This window comes from Microtus oregoni, unplaced genomic scaffold (assembly GCF_018167655.1).
Source record: "Microtus oregoni isolate MIOR12 unplaced genomic scaffold, Mior012 000026F_ref0000081, whole genome shotgun sequence".
NCBI lineage: Eukaryota > Metazoa > Chordata > Mammalia > Rodentia > Cricetidae > Microtus > Microtus oregoni.
The window spans coordinates 3,998,305-4,018,283 of NW_024543085.1; the positions used below are offsets into that span (position 1 = coordinate 3,998,305).

Sequence of the window (19,979 nt, forward strand, 5' to 3'; positions counted from 1 at the left end):
GGGTACACCGCCACATGACATAAGCCGTAAGCGGGTATACTGCCACGTGACATAAACCGTCAGTGAGTACACGGCCACGTGACATAAACCATCAGTTTGTACACGGCCACGTGATATAAACCATCAGTGGGTATACGGCCATGTGACATAAACTGTGAGTGGGCACACTGCTGCATGACAAAAACTCACACAGACAGTACTGCAGAAAAGACCAGGAATGTCAAGAACTCTCAAGGTGGCCCAGGTCCTCTGTCAGAGTCTGCCATAGTCAGACTCCAGTACACCCCTTTCCCCTGAGGAAATTGAGTGGGATTACATTCATTTCTATCCAAAAAAAACTAAAGGGAAAAATTCACTTTTATGGAATCTAAAATATATATGCTCACAAAAGAAGAAAATTTCTGGTAATTCTTAAAAATGAGATCTGCAAACTTTGCAAAGAACACATGTGTGTGGAAAGATGGTCCCACCGTTTACTTTCTACTCATCTTGAAGGGGAAACCCTGGGGACAAGCTTGGGGATAACGGTGATGAACTTTATGAATTTACGAACAGGAAGGAGTGTGACCAAGAAAAATGAAAAGATACACAAGACCCTACCACCAAACCTCTCATTGAAAATTTGTACTTTTTTTTTTTTATTTCTGGTACTAAAGATTGAACCAGGATCATAGTGTGCTATGTGAGTCTTCTAGCACAGGGTTATATACCCAGTGTTCTTTTTACTTTTTAATTATGAGACAAAGTCTCACCAAGTTATCCATACTGGCCTCCAGCAATTAATCCTCCTTCCTCAACCAAGTAGCTACAATTCCAGGCCTATATCAGGATGAAACCAAGTGGAAGGGCTGCTCTGACCTCAAAACTATTTCATTTAGCAAATACTTAAAGAGTCTGATAGCAAGTTGGCAAGTATTATCTGAGGTCATTGGGATATGTTAATGAAGACTCCCCCCTTGTGTCATATGAAGAGGGACACAGAAAAGACATAGAAATCATGAGAAATACAAACATATAGAACATTTGAAAGGGACGGGAGCAATGATGGGGAGAGGAAGGAGAGGAGGAGAAAGACAGCAAGAGAGCAAGGAGCTATGGTAATGCAAAAGTGAGGAAAATGGAAGTGGGAAGCATGCGTAAAAGTGAGTATGTGGCCAGCATGGTGATATGCATCTGTAATCCCAGCATTCAGAAGTCTGATGCAAGGAGACCTTGAATTTCAGTCCAGTTTGGTTACACAGCAAGACCCTGTCTCAAACAAACACCAGTCAAAACAACTAACGCACAGATACAAGAATCTTATTCATGTGAGAATACAGAAGCTGGGCCTAATGGCACAGGCCTATAATACAAGCTACGCAGAGGCTCAAGCAGAACCGCCAAGTTCAAGGCCAGCCTGTGCAACTTAATGAGTTCTTGTTTTGAAATTAAAGCTGAAAAAAAAAAAAAAGAGGTTGGGAAACAAGGTTCTGAGGTAGACTGTTTGCACAGCAAGACCAAGGCCCTGGGTTCACTCACTCTCTAGAACCATAAATAAAAAAGTAAGAATAAAAGCAGATAATAGCATATGGTCCTGCCCATTTGCTAGGGAGAATAATTACGTACATTTCATACCTTTCCAATTGTGCTATACTGTGTTTGCTGATGTCTGCAGATGTACGTGTGGACGCATGCGTGTGCGGGAACAAGAGTCCAAATGTATACACGCACATGTCAAAGTCTAGTGTCCTCCCCAGTCTTGCTGTGCGTTAGATGGAGCCAGAGTCTCTGGCTAATTGTGGCTAGTCTGGCTAGCCTGCTTGTTTGGGGAATTCCCATCTCTGCTCCAATAAGCTGAGATCACAGGCACACTGCCACTCCCACTTGGCTTTTGTTGGGGATCAGGGATCAGGTCCTCAGGCTTGTGTGGCAAGTGCTTAACTCACCAAGCCACCTCGCCAGCCCCTAATACTAGATTCACCCAGTCCTTTCCAGAACGAGCAGTACGATCTTATCAGTGGCTTTTCCCATGAAAAGGAAACAGCAGATTTACCCACGTCTGCATGCCCATGAGCACAGCACAACAGGAAAACGCTGGGACTGTATCACCACACGGCCATAGCCTTTCTAAAAGCTACTACCGAATTTTATTTTCTACGGATATAGAAATAATTTCTTACTAAGTACAGCTCTGTTGATACAGTTTTTCTGGGGAATATTAGATTTCATGTCAGATAATTTCTTGGTTTCTTAAAGACAATCACAGCGCCATTTGCTTTTCCTTGCCTGGTAGGCATTTCGTAAGATAAAGGATCAAAACTGAAGACCCCAGACTGCCATACCCCTCACCACAATTTTAACCCTACCAGCTCTGGCTTTGTTGTAATGGCTCTCTTGCTCGAGTCACTGGAAACCAACTTGAGCTGTGGTCCTCTCCTTGGCCACATTTCTGATAACCTGTCACTACCAGCTTCTCAGCCACGTCATTTTATAGAAAGGGAAGGATGGAAAGAGAAGGCACATAATCTTTGTGTGAGGGGAGCCTGAGGCCCAAGCTTCTTTCAGAATCTTACATCATCAAGGAATAATTTTAAAAAGCAGAAAATCCACTCAGAGAAAAACACCACCACAAAGATTTCTTTCAGAATTGGTTGTTTAAAAAACTCCAGTCTTAGCATCTAGTTGAGTCTGAATTCTGGTGACAACATGACTACCAGTCAGTGTGGAATCTATGAGAGGAAGGAAGGGAGGAAGAAAACTCTCAGAAAAGTTTGAAAAAATAAAAATTTTAGCCAGGATTTTAAACTAAAACTAATCTCAGTAAGAAATAAGAGTTGTTTTTTTTTTTTTAAAGTCAGCTTCATCCTTTTATGTATGTCAGCAAAAAAAAGGTGTTTTTAGTTTCTTCATTTAAAAATACTATTTTATGAAAATAGCAAGAAATAAGATACGTTTTACTCCTTTGAAGAGCCAATGACTAACCCATTCCATACCCGCTACCACTTTCTTCTAAAATGAATAAATAAACGAGACTGGGCAAGCCCTGTGGTGATGTAGGTTACGATCCAATGGTCCCTGCATATTTTCCCGTTGTTGTCAAAAACATTGTAAAACAGAGAGGGCTTTGTTCAAAGAAATGAACAGCTTTGGTTGATGCGAGTGAAAAGTCAGCCATGTGTGCTGATGCTCAGCAATAAGGAAGCAAGGTGAGCTCCCAGGGACTTAAAAGGCAAAGCCCAGCCATGCTTGGCTGAACTAAAGCAAGCAACTGCTCACGTGACACGAGGTCACAGAACCCTTTGTATTCTCAATTACACAGAGCAGGCCATAGAACGCAATTCTTTCTCCAGTACACACAGGCGCTGAAAGGTAAAAATGGCCTACGAGAGGTGCTGCCGACTTCACACGCACAGACGCGCGCGGGCACACACACCCATGCCCGCACGCAGGCGAGATCCATCCATTTTTCTCTCTCCTGAGAGAGTTCTTTGCTATCTACATAACTGCCTACCTGAACTTAAATTCTTCCTAAAGCAGTGGCTAGCGCGGGAGGGGCGCAGAACAGAGACTGGGATTTCAGAGGACCGCCTTTGACGGGAAGGGTGGCAAACTCATTTCACAGATATTTTAAGTCGCTGTAAAGCTCAAGTGGCTCCAGTTTTAAGCCTGTGTTTAGATCAGGCTTGAAAGGGGGCTGTGTCTCTTTACAATAGCTAGGCACCACTTCTGATGCCAGCCTGCATGTGCTCTGCGTTTGAAACGGGCCACCATACTTGAAAACAAGACCACCTACAGAGGGCACCTTGACAGTGCATGCCACAGTCGATCTCCTGGGCACCCCAATGCATGTGCAGGTAAAATGCTTACATTAGGGGAAAAAAACATCTCCAGGCTCCAAGTCACGATGGTTGCCTGACGAGAGTCATAAAATGAATTTTACATTTTAAATTCATATACGGTTCTAATATCATGGTGTCTATGGAGTGTAAAAATGGAACTTAAAAAATACAAAATGAAACCTCCACCTTTACCTGATCAAAATACCATGCTGTGTCAAGGCTCTTTCCAATAGTCTGAAGGACTGGGCTAAACTCAGCCTGTAGAGACACCTATTCAGTACCTTAGACTCACCGCTACATCCTGAAGGACTGAGCTAGATCCAGCCTGTAGAAGCACGCATTTAAATGTTAGAAAACAAACTGGAGGGATGGCTCAGCACGTAAGAGTACACACTGCTTTTCCAGAGGGTCCAGTTCAGTTCCCAGCAAGCACCTCAGGCAGCTCATAACTGTTTGTAAACTCCAGCCCCAGAAGACCCAACTCTCTCGTTGGGGCAGCACACACTTGATATACTTTGACAGACACACACACACAAGCATGCACTCACATGCACACACACAAGCGCACGCACACACACTAATTAAACATTAGAGAGTTTCGCTGCTCAAAGGGCACAGGCATTCAGGTTTGGATGAGGAGCACTTACAAGGAGCACTTCTGAACTCAAGTCTTTTATCGATAGCGTGAGTCCTCTGCATTAAGGACATTAATGGTTCCTCTTTTCCATCCTAAATACTCCTAAAGATACAGAATGAGGGACCCTACCTGCCCACTTCGGACAGGTCAGTGATAAACAAAGAGTCAGGCAGCAGCCAAATTCCATCCTCTCTTAAAAGTTACCAGGAACATGGACTCCTGGCAGCAGCTACATCCAGCCTGAGCTGGGACAGTGAGCCGGTGAGCCGGTCCCACAAAAGGGTCCACTTCTAAACCCAATGGTTTGTCAAGGAGAGAAAAAAAAAAGTGTGTCTATTTCCTGGGCAAACAGGCCAATTTAAAAAGAAAAGAAAAATGTGACCTCATCTTTTCTTATATGGAAAGTTGCATGAGGTTAGAGGGAAAATATACCAATATTGGATAGCCTGGGTGATCAAAGTGTGTTTACTTAGTGAACCTTATCTTTAAATGGCTCCAGCCTTTGTGCAAGAGTTAATTTACTTGAAGTATTTGCATTCTCATGGACAAACTGGTCCATGAGACACAGCGAGACAATGTTCTGCGAAGCTTTAGAACAAGCTGCGGTTGCTCACCCATAACCCAAAACAATCAGTCCACACATTTCTGACAAGGCAGAACACCTCAGCCATCTGCATCCCAGACTCTCCCAGAAGCACTGGAGGCTTTGCGGCCATTAACGAGACAAAGCAAAGCAGGGATCTGGAGCAGCTGACTGCAAGCCACCAGCTTTAGTGCTTGCCCCAGCAGGGATGCCACAGCAGACAGGACGTTAGGAGGGAACGTCAGGAAGGGCTAGCAGAGGCCTTCCAAACACTCCCGAGGCAAAGGAGTTGACAGCAGAACTGACCCCAAGCAGTAAGAAATGTTAACAGGCATGAAGAACAGGCAGAAAGATTGGCAGTTTACCCTTCACCTCAGGAACCGCAGCCTGCCCAGGAAACTCTGGCCTTGGACAGGATCTGTGGTCAAAGAGAAGCCTTAGTACACACGTGTTGTTCACAGCAACGACGCAGATATGAGGAACAGCTTTCCTGTGTAGAAATCCAGAAAAGCTACTTACACAGCCTCCAGCCAAAATCTCCGCCGAAAGTGGGACCGAGCCATCTTTGTGCATGAACTTATCTCTCACAAAATCATTCACCTGGAAGAGAGACAGTTATAGAAGCTGATGAAAAAATAAGTCATTAAACATATAAATATACATCACTCAATATACGTTATTTCTTTCCTCACTTGATTGCAAGAATTAACAGATCTTAAAATAGTTTAAGAGAGACTCTTAATAGCATACAGGTCATAGAAACAATTTACAGATAGGTGTGTGTGTGTGTGTGTGTGTGTGTGTGTGTGTATCTGTAAAACCAGGTGGGGGTCTGTGTACACATATATATTACAGAAAGAAAAATTCAAAGAAAAATGGCCTAACGAGCCAAAAATTTTAAAATGTCCTGCAGTTATAGTAGCATGAAAAGGGAAACGTATTGATAGTACACATAAATTGTATATTTTATATTTTAAAACATGTCTTGTAAGTTATAATTAAAGGTCATATTAAGTCTTTTAACAAGACTTAATATAATTTAAGATACCACTCCTCACTAAAACCAATGTAAGCTCCTTAGTCTTCGTTTTTTCAAGTTAGTAGCTGTTCAGTAAAAATTCCTCAGGGGGCTAGAGAGATGGTTCGGCAGTTTGCAGTGTCTTATGCTCTTTTTGAGGATCCAAGTTCAATCCCCGGGCATTGTAAAGTGGCTTCTGGCCTCCTGCAATTCCAGCTCTGGGGTGAGCCAATCAGTGCCTGCGCCTGCCTTCCGAGGTCACCTGCACACGCTTGTCACACTCACACAGGCCCACACAGGAAGAGTGAGTATAATTTCTGGATAGGTGCTATAAGCAAGTTTAAGCAACAACAATTGTACAGTCTGAGCAGATCTGGGCCACAGTCTAGCTATGTTATCAAATGACACAAGAAGAATTACAGGGACCAAGGCTACACGGCCTGGTCTAAGGCCAAAGCTTAATTCCCGGGCTCTGAGGTCTTAGGGATGTATATGTAGTATCTACCCACTCTAGACACTGCAAGTGAGAACCAACCATCTGCAGGTGAGCTGGGATAAACTTAACTAGAAAAATGAGGTTCAAGAACACACCCTACACATGTATTCCCTAAGCATTGGGCATAGGTGCAAGAGGACATACTCAGAACGTTGAGATCCTGACTCAACATCCTGGTTCTCCGAGCACAGGTAGGTGGTTTGAACCCTGTTGGCCTTCCTCGCCATACCCTGTACACCACACTGTAAACTGAAAGGATAAGATGATATGTGTCAAAGGCCTAATACGTCAGGTACTGTAGGAACTTCAGTGCTGCTGCGAGGGTGATGACGACCACGACAGCAGCACCTACAATCATCTCCAGGCTCATTACAGCATTTCTGGATGTTTCATGTTCCACAGAGAACAAGAAGTTATGTGTGCTGACCGCTCTGACCGTCAAATTCATTAGCATGGGTGAAGGACCACAGACCTGCTGAATCACAGAAGAATACCTGGTGGAATGTTGAGTTTGTGCCTCTTAATAAGAAGTCCCAATTCAAAGACTTACTGTAAGTTTTATGGCCTTCTCTGGGGCAACTCCCAGTAACTGTGGCAGCAAACCTAAAAATCAACAAGAAGCCGAAGTGTATTAAATAAATTAGCATTAACTACACAAATCAACAGCTCTGCGGAGGGGATCACCACTTGAAAACTAGGGCAATCTTTGCTACAATTTTCTGCTGTTACCTTTAATGAGAACACTTGTGATGGAATTTAAGAACGACTTCTAATAGCTACCTCAGCCCCGAGTAAATTCCCTTCCACATTCTGGAGCGTTTGCACGTTGGGTAAGTCAACAGTGTCAGTAACAAAGGAAGCCTCATTATCTCGGGGAGTTCGCTCCTGCCCCTGTGCCTCCCCCAACACCTTTCTCCTGCCCCCCCTAAAGGCTCACAGTGCAGTCATTCAGTCATGGGACAACTATGGCTCAGTGATGAAGCAGCACCAAGTTAGGAAATGGTTTTATGAGGGGAGAGGCCTTTCTGGGACCTGATAACTGGAGAAAATGAGTTTCTAAGTGGGGAACGGAAGGGGCACTGAAAACAATGGAGACTAAGCCCTGTGTGCTCTACAGTGATGGAGAATGTGGGCTGGGTCCATTCAGAGTAGTAAATAAGGGGAGGGTAAAACCAGATGGCGCAGGGGACTCAGCCTCACTTGTCCGTGAGATGAGAAACACGCAGCAAGTTTGAAGCATCGGAGTGATACACTATTGTAATTCTTTCTTTTTCTTGCCTTTATTTTTTATGTTTATTTATTTATTTGTCTTTTTTGGAGACAGGGTTTCACTATGTAGCGCTGGCTGAGTTGGAACTCAATTTGTAGAACAGGCTGGCCTAGAACTGACAGAGATCTGCCTGCCTCTGCTTAGAATAAAGGCCACTACAACTGGCATGAGTTTATATTTTTAAAAATCAACTCTAGTCACTTTGTGGTAACAGGACAATGTGTGTGTGTGTGTGTGTGTGTGTGTGCGCGCGCGCGTGAACGTGTGCCACACAAGTACATACATGCATGCATGTAGGTGTGTCTCAGGAAGGGAGACTGGGGGAGAGAACAATGGGACACACTACTGCTGCTCCAGCATGAACAACTGAGCAGCACCTAGGAAGCCCCAAGAAGTTTGGGGTAACACATGAAGAATTTGTTAGGGCCACCTTCAGTTGAATCAAGCAGGATCCCCGGTTTGAGGAGATACGGCTTTTGATATAACAGTCAAATAAAACAGTGTAGCCCTGCAGATCTGAACCAAAAAAGAAATCATGCTATTTTCTCTTGTTCTTTCTAAGAAAACAAATAAGTAAAATAAATCAAGGACAAACTTTCCCTTGGAAACACGCCTAGGACACCTAGGGGCCTGTGCCATTCTGCTTTCCAGGGCTTCATGGTCTTCACCTTAGTCCAAAGTCCAACTTCAACTCACATACACGAATCCCACTGGCAGCCCCTTCTGCAGGGACATGTTTTTAAAATGCAGCCGGAGGCCAGAGCTTGCAGCCTGTAGTTTCCAAATCGGTACATGTGCTTGATCGAGCAGCAGCAGCTTTCTGGCACAATCTACCCGAGCTCTTTGCCAAGAAAGAACGATGGACCTGGCAGCCTTGGGCCTCTTTCTGATGTTTAAGACAGGTGAGACTCTTTTCTTTGGACAGAATCTAGGCGAACGAATCTGCCAAGGTCCACCCTACGGCAGACATCAACAGACATGGCCCGGTGTTGGCTTTCGTTTTCACTGTCCTGTTGGTATCCTCACAACAGAGAAAACTTTCCTGTTTTGCTCGTGGAAATATAAAAGGGGGGAATGGGAACTAAACAGACTGAAGCAGCTTCGTGTTTGAGGAAGAAGATGAGAAGAGAAAGTCCATTTCCCTGTGCAAATCCACGATAATGAGGATGCGGACACTAGTGAAAAATTTAAGACACACCCATATGATGCTTACTATGTGCCAGGTACTATTTGAGGTCTCTATTAACCCGTTTAATCCTCATAACCACCCTAGAGAGAGGAAACTAAGGTTTTCGGAGGCTAGGTAATGAGTTTGGTAAATGATGAAATGATTAAAATCTAAGTTCTTTCCTTTCAAGAGATTTTACGATAGGCAACACTCAACTGTCACATGGTTAATGCGTATCTTCTACTCAGCCTCCGCTATTCTGACACAGCTTTTGAGTGTGCGGAGGGGGGTCCTGAAGGCCTTTGAGTTTGTAATACCCTTCTACATGGCTGCATTTTCGGATCTTACTGAATTCTTGGGGTTTCTGTTAATTGGATAATACACAGGCTACTAGGAACCAAGCAGCCAGGGACTGAGCAACCTGAACTCTATAAAATGGAGCTGGCCCATCAAGAAGCCCTCTCCGAAGCATAACTGAGGCAATGCATTCCCATCTGCACATAGGGTAGAAAAATGAAAAGGCGCCTCAGATGGCGCAGGGGAAATGGCCATTGGATGCTGGGAATGCACTAAGGTCACAGGGAGACAGAAACCACAAGTAAGCAAAGCAGCTGGGGTGGCGGAGTAAAGAGAGTGTGGGGTACAAAGTATGGAATGCCAAGGAAGAAAACACAGTCCAAAAAAGGCAGAGCCCGGTGATGGACTGGCTGTTTTCTGGACCCACGGAGCCAGGGAGGCTCCAGGGTAGCTGCTGCCCTTCATCTCCACGAGCGAGCTGCTGTCTTTACTTGCTCTCATGTGCACTCTTACTAAAAGCCTCCCCTCCCCCACCTTTGCTAGCTTGAGGGATGCTGTACCCTCTGTACTCTAGGTGAGCTGAATAGGACTCAGGAGCTGAAGGAGCCTCGGGCCGGGGTTCTCACAAACACTGACCTATAATGTACTTGCTTATTATCCTCTGAAGAGGCGACTTCCAATTTGAAAAAAGGCTCTGTTATCACCCAGTGATATATTAATTTCTCCAAAGAAAATGTGGGCAAATGTTACTTACGCCAGTTCTTACTATGTGAAATCTTGATTTTTCTTTCTGCATTCAAGCCAAAATCCCGATACATAGAAGTATTTATTTGCTACATGTCTTTTTTTTTCTCATAATTAAATCATAATGCAAACCTGAATACACTGAGATTAAAATGATCTCTTGCCTACAAACTATCCTGTAAGTCTTTTAAATGACTAATAAAACCCATACTAGACCCAAATGACTATGGAGCTACATGCAATAACTTCAGTCTGGAACCATGTCTACAGAGCTACACTCAATTACTTCAGTCTGGAACCATGTCTACAGAGCTACACTCAATTACTTCAGTCTGGAACCATGACTACAGAGATACACACAATCACTTCAGCCTGCAACCATGTCTACAGAGCTACACGCAATAACTCCAGCCTGGAACCATGTCTACAGAGATACACACAATCACTTCAGCCTGGATCCATGTCTACAGAGCTACACACAATCACTTCAGCCTGCAACCATGACTACAGAGCTACACACAATCACTTCAGCCAGCCAGGAAGGCGGCTGAAAGTTCTTCTTCTTGCTGTAAATTCAGTGATACATTGTGATCAGCAAGGAACAAAACAGAAAGCCCTTTATTTAAGACTGAAAATGGAGCGACAAATACTTGCCCATGGAGCAGCCAACTTACCCAAAGTTCCTCTTGTGCCCAGAAGAATGAACTGGGATGGACACAAATGAGACGGATGACTTCTCAGGAAAAAAAAAAAAATCCCAGTTTACCAAAACAACCCTACTTGTCCAACAACGTACACATCTTATTCGGCTTGTCTACGGGTACTAAAAAGAGGACAAAAACACCTAAAACAGTCTGGTGAGTATCTGAGGGTAGGGACATCGAAGTAGTAGAAAGAACGGGGAAGAACGGGTTCCGCTGCCTGCAGGAGGAGGAGATATATCAAAGAAGCAGGCCAATACGCCTTGAGACTCCGTGAGTCCACCCAAGCTCCCTGGAGAAGAGATGAAGGCAGAACGGAAGACAAGATCGATGTGTGGAAGATTACCAGCATCTCAGGATAACGAGTCGAACAGAGCCTGTGGTTGAGCCACAGATCTAACAATAATAGCTTCATAAGGAGCACTTACTGCACACCAGGTATTTCATCTGGTTTTTATGTACATTATTAAGACACTGAATTCACACGACAACACCACCACTATATCATCATCATCATCAGTTAAACCATTAGACAAAAAAAAAAAAAAAGAGGCTGACTCCCAAGAAGCTGTGGGTCACCTCGCTGCTAAATTTGCAGCAAAGTTTAAGAAGCAAGAAGTTCTAGAAGCAGTTGGAGGCCATCTGTAAAGGCCAGGGAAAAGTAATATAATCAGAGACCACAAGTTTCCTCAAATTAAATGAAGACCTCCAGAAAAGAATAAAACCAAGCTATGCAGGCATTCCTAAAACCTGGGCCAGGTCCTGGCACTCAGCAAGGAAGCAGGAAAGGGACATTCTTGTTCTTCCTCTACTGTGGCTCCAAAGGAAGCCCCAGGTGAGAGCAGGGGATACTACAAGGCCGAGATCTCCTGAGGACGTCATAAAGTACCAGACACTGAAAAGCAGAGGTGAGAACTGCTGTAGCTCTTCCTAGCTGTGGTCCTCAGAGGAAGGAGGGTAACACGGCTTAGTAAGCCTGCAGCTACCAGTCCAGTTACCGCACCTCTTACAATAGCACTCACAGCTCAAGAACAGATGTGTTTGACATCTGGGCCACTCAGCAGAAAAGTCAGGTTTCTAATATAAGATGTTCCTGGTGGTCCCCAGAAATTCATTTTAACCATTCCAAACAGAAACGGGATGTGTGTGTGTGTGTTGTTTCTAACTTGTCAAAACGGCAGTCCATTTTCCAGCGGCCTCAGATGAAATTTATTAGTGCGGTTTCTGTTCTAATCTTCCCTTTTTTAGTTCAGCTCCATCGGCACACATGGCAATTCTTCCTTGGCACATTTTAATAGAAGGCTGCTAATGCGAGAAAAGATTTACAGGGCACAGAATTAATGCCGTATTTTCTCTTCAGATTTCACGGGTTGAAAATATAAATCATGTCATTTCTTCTCCCTTTGAGCAGTCAGTGAGACCTGAGCTGGAGGTGTGGGCACGGGGCCCCGCACTAGGAGCCCGAGCTCACACAGCATTCCTACAGGAGATTCCGGTGAACCATGTGCACAACCAGAGGCCTACTACACTGCTCCATACCAAAGGACTCTTCATAAAAACTTCATAAATATTATGGAATTCTAGAATTTCAGAGTTGGCAAAGGCTGGGGAAAAGCTCATTAACAAGCCAGGCCCAGTGAAAGCCTGTTTATTCCCCGCAGTTGGCAGCAGTTGAATGGCAAGGCATAAGCTTCGGAGGTGGACAGGTCTGGGCTACAATTCCAGGCTGAGAGACCTTTCCGTCATTTGACCTCAAATTCTGCATTCCCCACTGTTAAAACAAAAATGCCGATGATTGTCTACTGTTTATTTTGATAATTTGAAGAACAGACATATCATCTATTTTACATACTCAAAACTGCATACTTCTCTGTACCTCGTCAAGCTGCAGCATTGCACTGCTCCTTATTCCTAAGAGGCAACTCTGGCTGAATAAATAAGATTGCTGATTCAGGAGTAGGTAAGGTGTGGTACAATCAATGCTATCCCCATGACATCACGCCTAGCCTTGGAAGAGACCTCTTTCATCGGGGCTCTAAGACTGAGTCCAGGGCCCCGCCTAAAAAACAGCACAGAAATAAACCACATCTTCAGTTGTTGTTTATTTATGTTTAAATATTTAAACACGTCTCAACTTCTGCCGGTAAACAACTGGTTATAGTGTATTGTCTCCCGGGTGGCAGAGAGAGGGGGGAAGGCACGGTCTGAGGTCCCTCTGCAAGGTTGAACTTCCAACTGCTTTATTGACCGTGAAGTTATCTCTTTGTACCTGAGTTTTCACTCTTTCACCAATGGGCAAAATCATGGCCCCATCTTCTTAGGCCAGTCAAGAAGATCAAATGAGTTGCTACAAATCTTCAGATCAGAGCCAAGCACACAGTCAATGCTTCAGAGGTGGATTTATCATCATCATCATCATCATCATCATCATCGTCACCATAGCAACACTAAGCATTTATGCTACCTCCCTCTTTTGCATGGGAACCAGACTCCATGGAGTGGCTCAGCATCTTGTTCCATGGCTCCCAAGCTATTCAGTGACGGCAGAAATACTCGCATGGTTATGTTCCTGTTCAGTGCCAACTCTCACAGCAGGCCCTAGGTTTTCCAAAATGTTTAGCTATTCTCTCTAGGGAACATATCGCTCAAACTATAACTATAACCAAACCGGGGTGGGTGACACCACATCTTCTATCTGGCAGTTCGTCACGAATGCCAGGCTCTCTGGAGAAGACAAGAGATCAGAAATCCACGCACACTGTGGCCAGTGCAACTGCTGTCCTAACCACGCCACATAAGCCAAGCAGGTCTATAAAGGCAACAGGACCTCTTACAGGAAAGAAACTCAAAACCTAAGGCAGCAAGTGAAGCTGTGTTAGTTCAAACAAAGGCCAGCTCAGGAGCGGCCAGCCCCGAGAAAGATGGTGTATCCTACACACAATGAGGTGGAAGGCATGCCGGGTGCAATTCGGTAGGGAAAATGAATGCCCAGGACACTGCTACTCCCTGAAGCCATGGCCTGCACACGTTGACTCAGTGGCAATCCTCTTGTGTTGTTTTACCCTCCTGACCTCACTGTGTAGGCCAATACGCTTGTCCCGATGGCCCCAGAGAGCCCCCTCGCTTTCTACATCAGATGAACCCTCACTCTGGAGTGATCGGGGCTCCATGCGGCACACCTTACAGTTTTGACTCTCATTCTTGTCTCTCCACTCTCTTGCAGGCCCTCCTCCCCCTCCTCCTCCTATTCCTCCTTCTACTCCTCCTAGCACAGCCTCTCAGTTTCCACTCACATTGCCTCAGGCAGGAGACTCCTCCACCTTCCCAAACACACTATCCTGTTTCAAAGTCTCACCACAGTCCAGTTCTCCACTGGCTCTCAGAACTGCTGCTCTGTGGTGGATAGATTATGGGGCAGTTTGGGGTGGGGGCAACTGGGCTTTCAAGGCTTGTTTACTGAGTTCCATGCTTTATTAGAATTTTTGACCACAGTCTATGGTATGCTTCAGGATGCTTTTGGGTGTCTACGTATTAAAACCTAAAAATGAATGATATCAATAAAGGTTTAGAAAAAGAAGCAGGTCTTTGTTGCTATTTTGGGGTTTTCCAGAAAGTCTCCCTTCAGTCCTATGTGTGCGTGCATGGGAGCTTCCGAATGCGGTCATCTAGCATCTGGACTAGAAAGTTTAGTCTGTCTCACTCTGGTCAAGGACAGCAGCCACTCAAATACCTCTGTTCCAGAAGTCTGAAACAGATTTGCGATTAATCTCTCCTCCAGGTTGCACAAAATCCCGAAACCTGTCACCCTCCTGAACTGGCTACGCTCACCGTTTCTCCTCTGTGGCCTTCTTGAGCACCAAAGCACCTCTGAGCCAACCCGGTCCATGTGTGTCACCTTAATGTCTGCTAGTGGACACTCAACCAAGAGTGTCCAAGTCTTCTGCTCACTCCTGGTTTCCCACAATTGAGTATCTGTCTTTTGATGTCTGCCTCTAATTTAACATCATAAATGAAACAGGGAAGAAACAGGGCACGGAAACTGGACTTAGAGCAGCCCATTCTGCACAGAATGAACATTCTGCTGGGCAGAGTGGACCTGTGACTCAAGGCAGTTCAGGAAGAACTGTGGTCTCTTCAAAGGTGCATGTGTCATTAAGAGATGCTGATATGAGTGATCAAAGCCTCAATGGTTTTGTTTTAGTGTTAGATTTTTAGGTCTATTTTTATCCACAAGAGTTAAATATGAAGAAAGTTTCTCATAGGAAGCTCACTGAATTTAGATTCTCTCAACTATACTACCATCAAACAAGAGACTTGGTTTAAACTAGCTGCCCACCAACTTTTTTCTAGAATATACTCTGATCAATGACTTCCTGAAATATCACAACATCCTCTAGATGTCACCTTAAGAACATGCCAGGATGAGCATGATTGCCTTGAATCACAAAAACAACTTGAAACAGAGAGTTCTAAAATTTTGTGCACCTGAATTGATGGGCTAATTTGAATAATATTTTATATTTGTGGGGACTGATGTTTATTTTATTATTTATTTGACAATAAATATGTATCTAAATTAAGGTATGGCTCATAAAATGATCTAATATGCTTTTCTGGAATTTTTTCTTATATTTTTATTTCAAAAAATGAACTTTAGGGTTCTCCCAACAACAAAAACAGAAATCCTATAAGAAGTGTCTCTGATGGACTCTGCTTTCTCTTGGGTATATTTCCTGTCCCCAGAGTCCTCACAAAACATTTCCCAATGTTGGAGGCTCCTCATCTTACCACTTGGGCACGGGAGAGGCGGGAGGGTACTAGAAGTTCAAAAGCAGCAACTAGTTATGTCTGGAACATAAAGAACAATTGATTATGGGTGACTGCCCAGCAATTGTTTCTCTTAGACCAGCTCAGACTATGGCGGGCCAATGACTGGCACAATCTGCTCAACCAGTTCATCAAACCAAAAGAACTGTCAGGGAAGTTATCAAAGTCTCAAATTCCTTTGAGGGAATTAAATCAGGCTGGAGCCCTGAGAGGATTTTTACAAGTGACTTCAGGGAATCTTGGGTTGTCTACTTAGTCTAAGGTTTAGATGTTCAAAATTTATAAAAATACCTGAGAAGTCATTCCCTGTAAACAAAGTCACCTGCACAGAGGAGTCTGAACCAGAGTCACAGGGCTCCTAAGATTTCCATCAGTCTTCCAGGTGACCAGGGGTAGGGATCCAGACGTGTGTCTGATTATTGCCCTAAGCACCGTCAGAATTCTCTGACGGTAACCTTCACTCTGGTTCCATAGGGAACTGCTTTTAAATGCAAAAGCAGCTTCCAGAGCTCCTGTCCTTAGCAGAAAAGGCAGTGTGGGGGGCAGTTATTACCCTTGGAATAAAAACACACGATGTAGAAGTACCTTCTCCCACGGTGGTTTGCCAGTGCAGTGTTGGGAAAGCATATGCAGTGGTAATTTCAAATAGGAGAGAGACCTCATTTGTACCAAATTCTCAAATTATCTTATTTAAAATACATGTTATGATGGAGAAATGTTCTATCTCATGCAAATTCTAAAATGTGAGAAAATGCCTAACGTTCCATAGCTCATCTATAAATTAGTGATATTTTGCAATGTTTCAACTACTGCCAGTACACACTATTAACAGCGGCAACTTTATGTTCTCCAACTTTAAATCCTACCATTTTCCTCCAACTTCAAAAAACAACTATGTTACATTTAAGGTGAAACATACAGAGAATCACATGGGAAAATTTTGTATAATGATTTTATACCTAAACACTATCTCAGAAATACTTGTCTTTATTTCTATTATTCTTATTTTTAATAGTAACTATTTCCCATGGGTTACCTGCAGTTTCATTTGATCTCTGGCTCAATGACAAACACAAACACACAACGATTGTGTACAATGTGCTCAAAAGCACCGGTCCCTCAGCAGTCCAGAAAAAGAATACGTCATTATCAGGGCATTATTGTTTTTAACTGTTAACTATCTATCATCTCTTTGCTCAAGATTCAAATTAAAGATGGGAACTGAACTGCAAACTGTAAACTAAGAGTTTTACAGTCAACTTTTTGTTTAAAATCCATCCTCTAGCAAAGAAAAACACTCAGAGAGAAAAGAACATAGGCGATCCCTAATGTCAATCTTACATCACATTCTACTTATCCTGACAAACAGATTCAGTCCCTGCCCTGAGGGTCATGCCTCAAAGCAGGTTAGATAAATGGCTATTTATGAAGCTGTCTCTGGCGCCTAGAACGAGCCTCCACTTTATGCCAGCTCGCTCTCCCATCCGGAAGATGAAACAGCATGTCTTCTCCACATGCCCACAGCTCCATCTTCAAGAAGGATGAACTGTTTTGCACAGCCTATGAGTCCATGGGATCAAAAGGTGAGGTCAGCCAGAGAAAGAACCAGATAGAACCACGGATCAGGATTGGCCAGGTGTAGTCACAGAGGAGAGAAAAGGGACTGAAAGTTAAAAGTCAACACAAGCAAACTGAAAGAATCACTGTGTTGGGAGGGTTCTCACAATGGAAAGGCTCCTCTACCATTCATTTCACTACCCACAAAAGCATTCAGTGAAGACACATTATTAAGACTTGGACATCTGGGCACAACATTTTTTCCTGTAAAAACAAAATAAGCAAAACAAACAACCCAAACAGAAAAAAACAACAGGATAGATGCAGATAAGGTGGACATTTTTGCCTGAGTTACTGTAAAGTACTAACTGTGACATTAACCTTGTACTAATGGGGAAGCCATTTTATTTGAAAGGTTGTTGTCACCAAGAGGAAAAGTATTTCAAATGGAAGGTGGTGACCCTACAGGGGTCATCATTAATCATCTGGGGTCAAAGACCTTCCAAATTGTAATAGGAGGCAGGGGGCAAGGGAAAGAAGGGAGAGAAAAGATCAAAAGGCCTTTGATGGGGGTTATCTACCTATACAATAGCACCTGCAGAATGGAAGCCGCCCAGCTTCTAAGGTGACAGGGTTTTTGTTCATTAACTGGGCTTTGGAGACTAAAGTCAGCAGATGGCGGAAGAGGCCTAGAGGTCTCTCATGGCTGTCACGTTCATCCATCAGGCCTCAGGGAGGAAAGGGCAAAATTTGCTTCCCCAAGACCAGGGAAGAGCTGGAGTTGGACAAACGGCAAAGTGGTCCGACATGAACCACCTCACAATTCTGCACTGTAACTTATGAAAATGTACTTATCTGCTCTTTGCAAAAGGCAAGCAGAGACAGGAAGCTGCGGAATAAGGGCATGTCTCCCAGGCCAAGCCCAATAGAAAAGAAGGTCCGTAGTCCTCTGGTCTCTCTCAGAGTCTCAGTGTATTGCTCTCACTCTTCCTGTGATGATACAAGCTGGTATATCACCTTGGTGATGTGAAGAAAAGCAGGGGATGGTTCCGTGATATAACATTAAGATGCTACTGACCTGAAGATGTCGGGAGAGTCAATGGTTGCATTTGGGTGCAGAAGCACAAGTTAGTTCCATCAAGCTCGTCAGACAAGTGCACTATTTACAAATTTGTGGGTTGCTTATTTCTGGAATTTTCTAGTCTGTATTTTTAGAATACGGTTGACCATGAATAACCGAATCCATGGAAAGGGACACCGTGCAGTGGGGACCACTGGACATTCCAGGAGATTCACAAATCTCAAGCAAGTTGTGTCCCGTTCCAGGGATACATTTCCCTGATAGATGGTAAGTGGAATATTTCAAAAACACAAACAATAAGGCTTTCAAAAACTCACTAAGAATATTCATGAAAATAATTTATTATTTTAAGAAATAAAACACACAACAGAGCAATATAAATGGTTTTCAGACTATGGGCTGTTTTGATTAGCCATGCCCTAGATGCCTACAGCCTACACCCATTAGCATGGATAATTGAGAATCTGCTGGAGTCCCATTTTAACACAGTCCCTCTAATTCATTTCAGGCACTGAGATGGGAAAGCAACACCTTGGCTAGGACTCCATTTCCACAAAGGGAGCACCGCACCACTCCAGGCCATACTGACCTCTGTAGAGTCCAAAGAAGCCTTCATAGCGGAGCACCTTCTTAAAACAGTCGAAGCTGTTCTTGTACATGAGCTCCCCCACAAAGGAGCCAGTGGACCGTTGGTTCTGCATTCGAGTCTTTACAAGATCAATAGGATACACAGCGGTGGCTCCAACAGCTGAAATAAAGAAATACCATTATCTCAGCCAGAATTAAAGTGAGCTGGGGGAAAGAAATAGGAGGATAAAAATTAGAGAAAGGTTTGAAAACAGAATTTTTAATGGGCAGAATTACTGAGCGGTCTTTCTATATTCTTAATTGTACAATTTTTATTCAAATGACATCCCTGACAAAAAGCTGTCACTAGAGATTTAATTAAAAGCATATCAGTGAAATCTAACCTCAGAAAAGGGCTATCCCTTGTAGGATGCCGCTCATGTCCAAGAGTCGGAAAAGTCCCCCTGCTCTGGCCCTCCTATAGATACACAGCTCGGTAACTGACTTGGGGAATGACTCTGAAAGCAGCAAGGTGGAAAACTGAAGGAAAGACCAGAGGATGACACAGAGGTGACAATTTAACATTCATCATGACTGACCTCCAGCAATAGAACCCAGACCAAACCTGTAGGCTGACTCTGCGAGCAGGAGAAGAAAAGGCCGAGCCGCATCACCCGAGGCCTTCTGCTTCACACACCAGCGCAGCCAGAAGCAGCCAGCAAACAGGAAGCCAGAAGCAGGCAAGCCGAGGACGGAAAGAGGACAGAAAGAGGTACGGTTATAGATTGTATCACCGACTGGATTATAAATCTAATACAAGTAAAATACAAAGAGAAAAATGAGATCTGAAGCCATCAAGTACTTATTATTAATAGGTGTTTGGCCACTAAGCATGACTGAAATTAAATTGGGACATAAAATATGACATAAAAATAACATTATGAAAAAAATAACATTATGAACCCAATTTCACATGCTCAGCCCCCATTTGTGTTCATAGACATGTCAATGTAAAAACGCCAAGGAGACACCATTCTTGATTAATCTAATTGCCTGGGCTTTTTATTTGAATTTTGTGTAGGTTTTAAATGGTAATACTGAGACTAGTAAGAACTGATAAAAAAATATTCTTAAACTCATTGTTAAACTAAGTACAAGTTTTGGAAAATTTAGTAACACACATCCAAACACTTAAAGAATACAATCTCTGATGCT

At 43.6% G+C, this 19,979-nt stretch overlaps 1 protein-coding gene across 1 annotated transcript in view; it reads right to left on the reverse strand.

Annotated features, from left to right (window-relative positions):
* Slc25a13 (solute carrier family 25 member 13) overlaps positions 1-19,979 on the reverse strand; it is a 181,139-nt gene that overhangs the window by 49,235 nt on the left and 111,925 nt on the right. Inside the window, exons 10-13 of the mRNA XM_041675748.1 lie at positions 19,364-19,448; positions 18,787-18,945; positions 7,103-7,155; positions 5,558-5,638 (exon numbers count right to left, since the gene is read on the reverse strand). Of these exons, the coding sequence (XP_041531682.1) occupies positions 5,558-5,638; positions 7,103-7,155; positions 18,787-18,945; positions 19,364-19,448 (378 nt within the window). The remainder of the gene's footprint in view (positions 1-5,557; positions 5,639-7,102; positions 7,156-18,786; positions 18,946-19,363; positions 19,449-19,979) is intronic.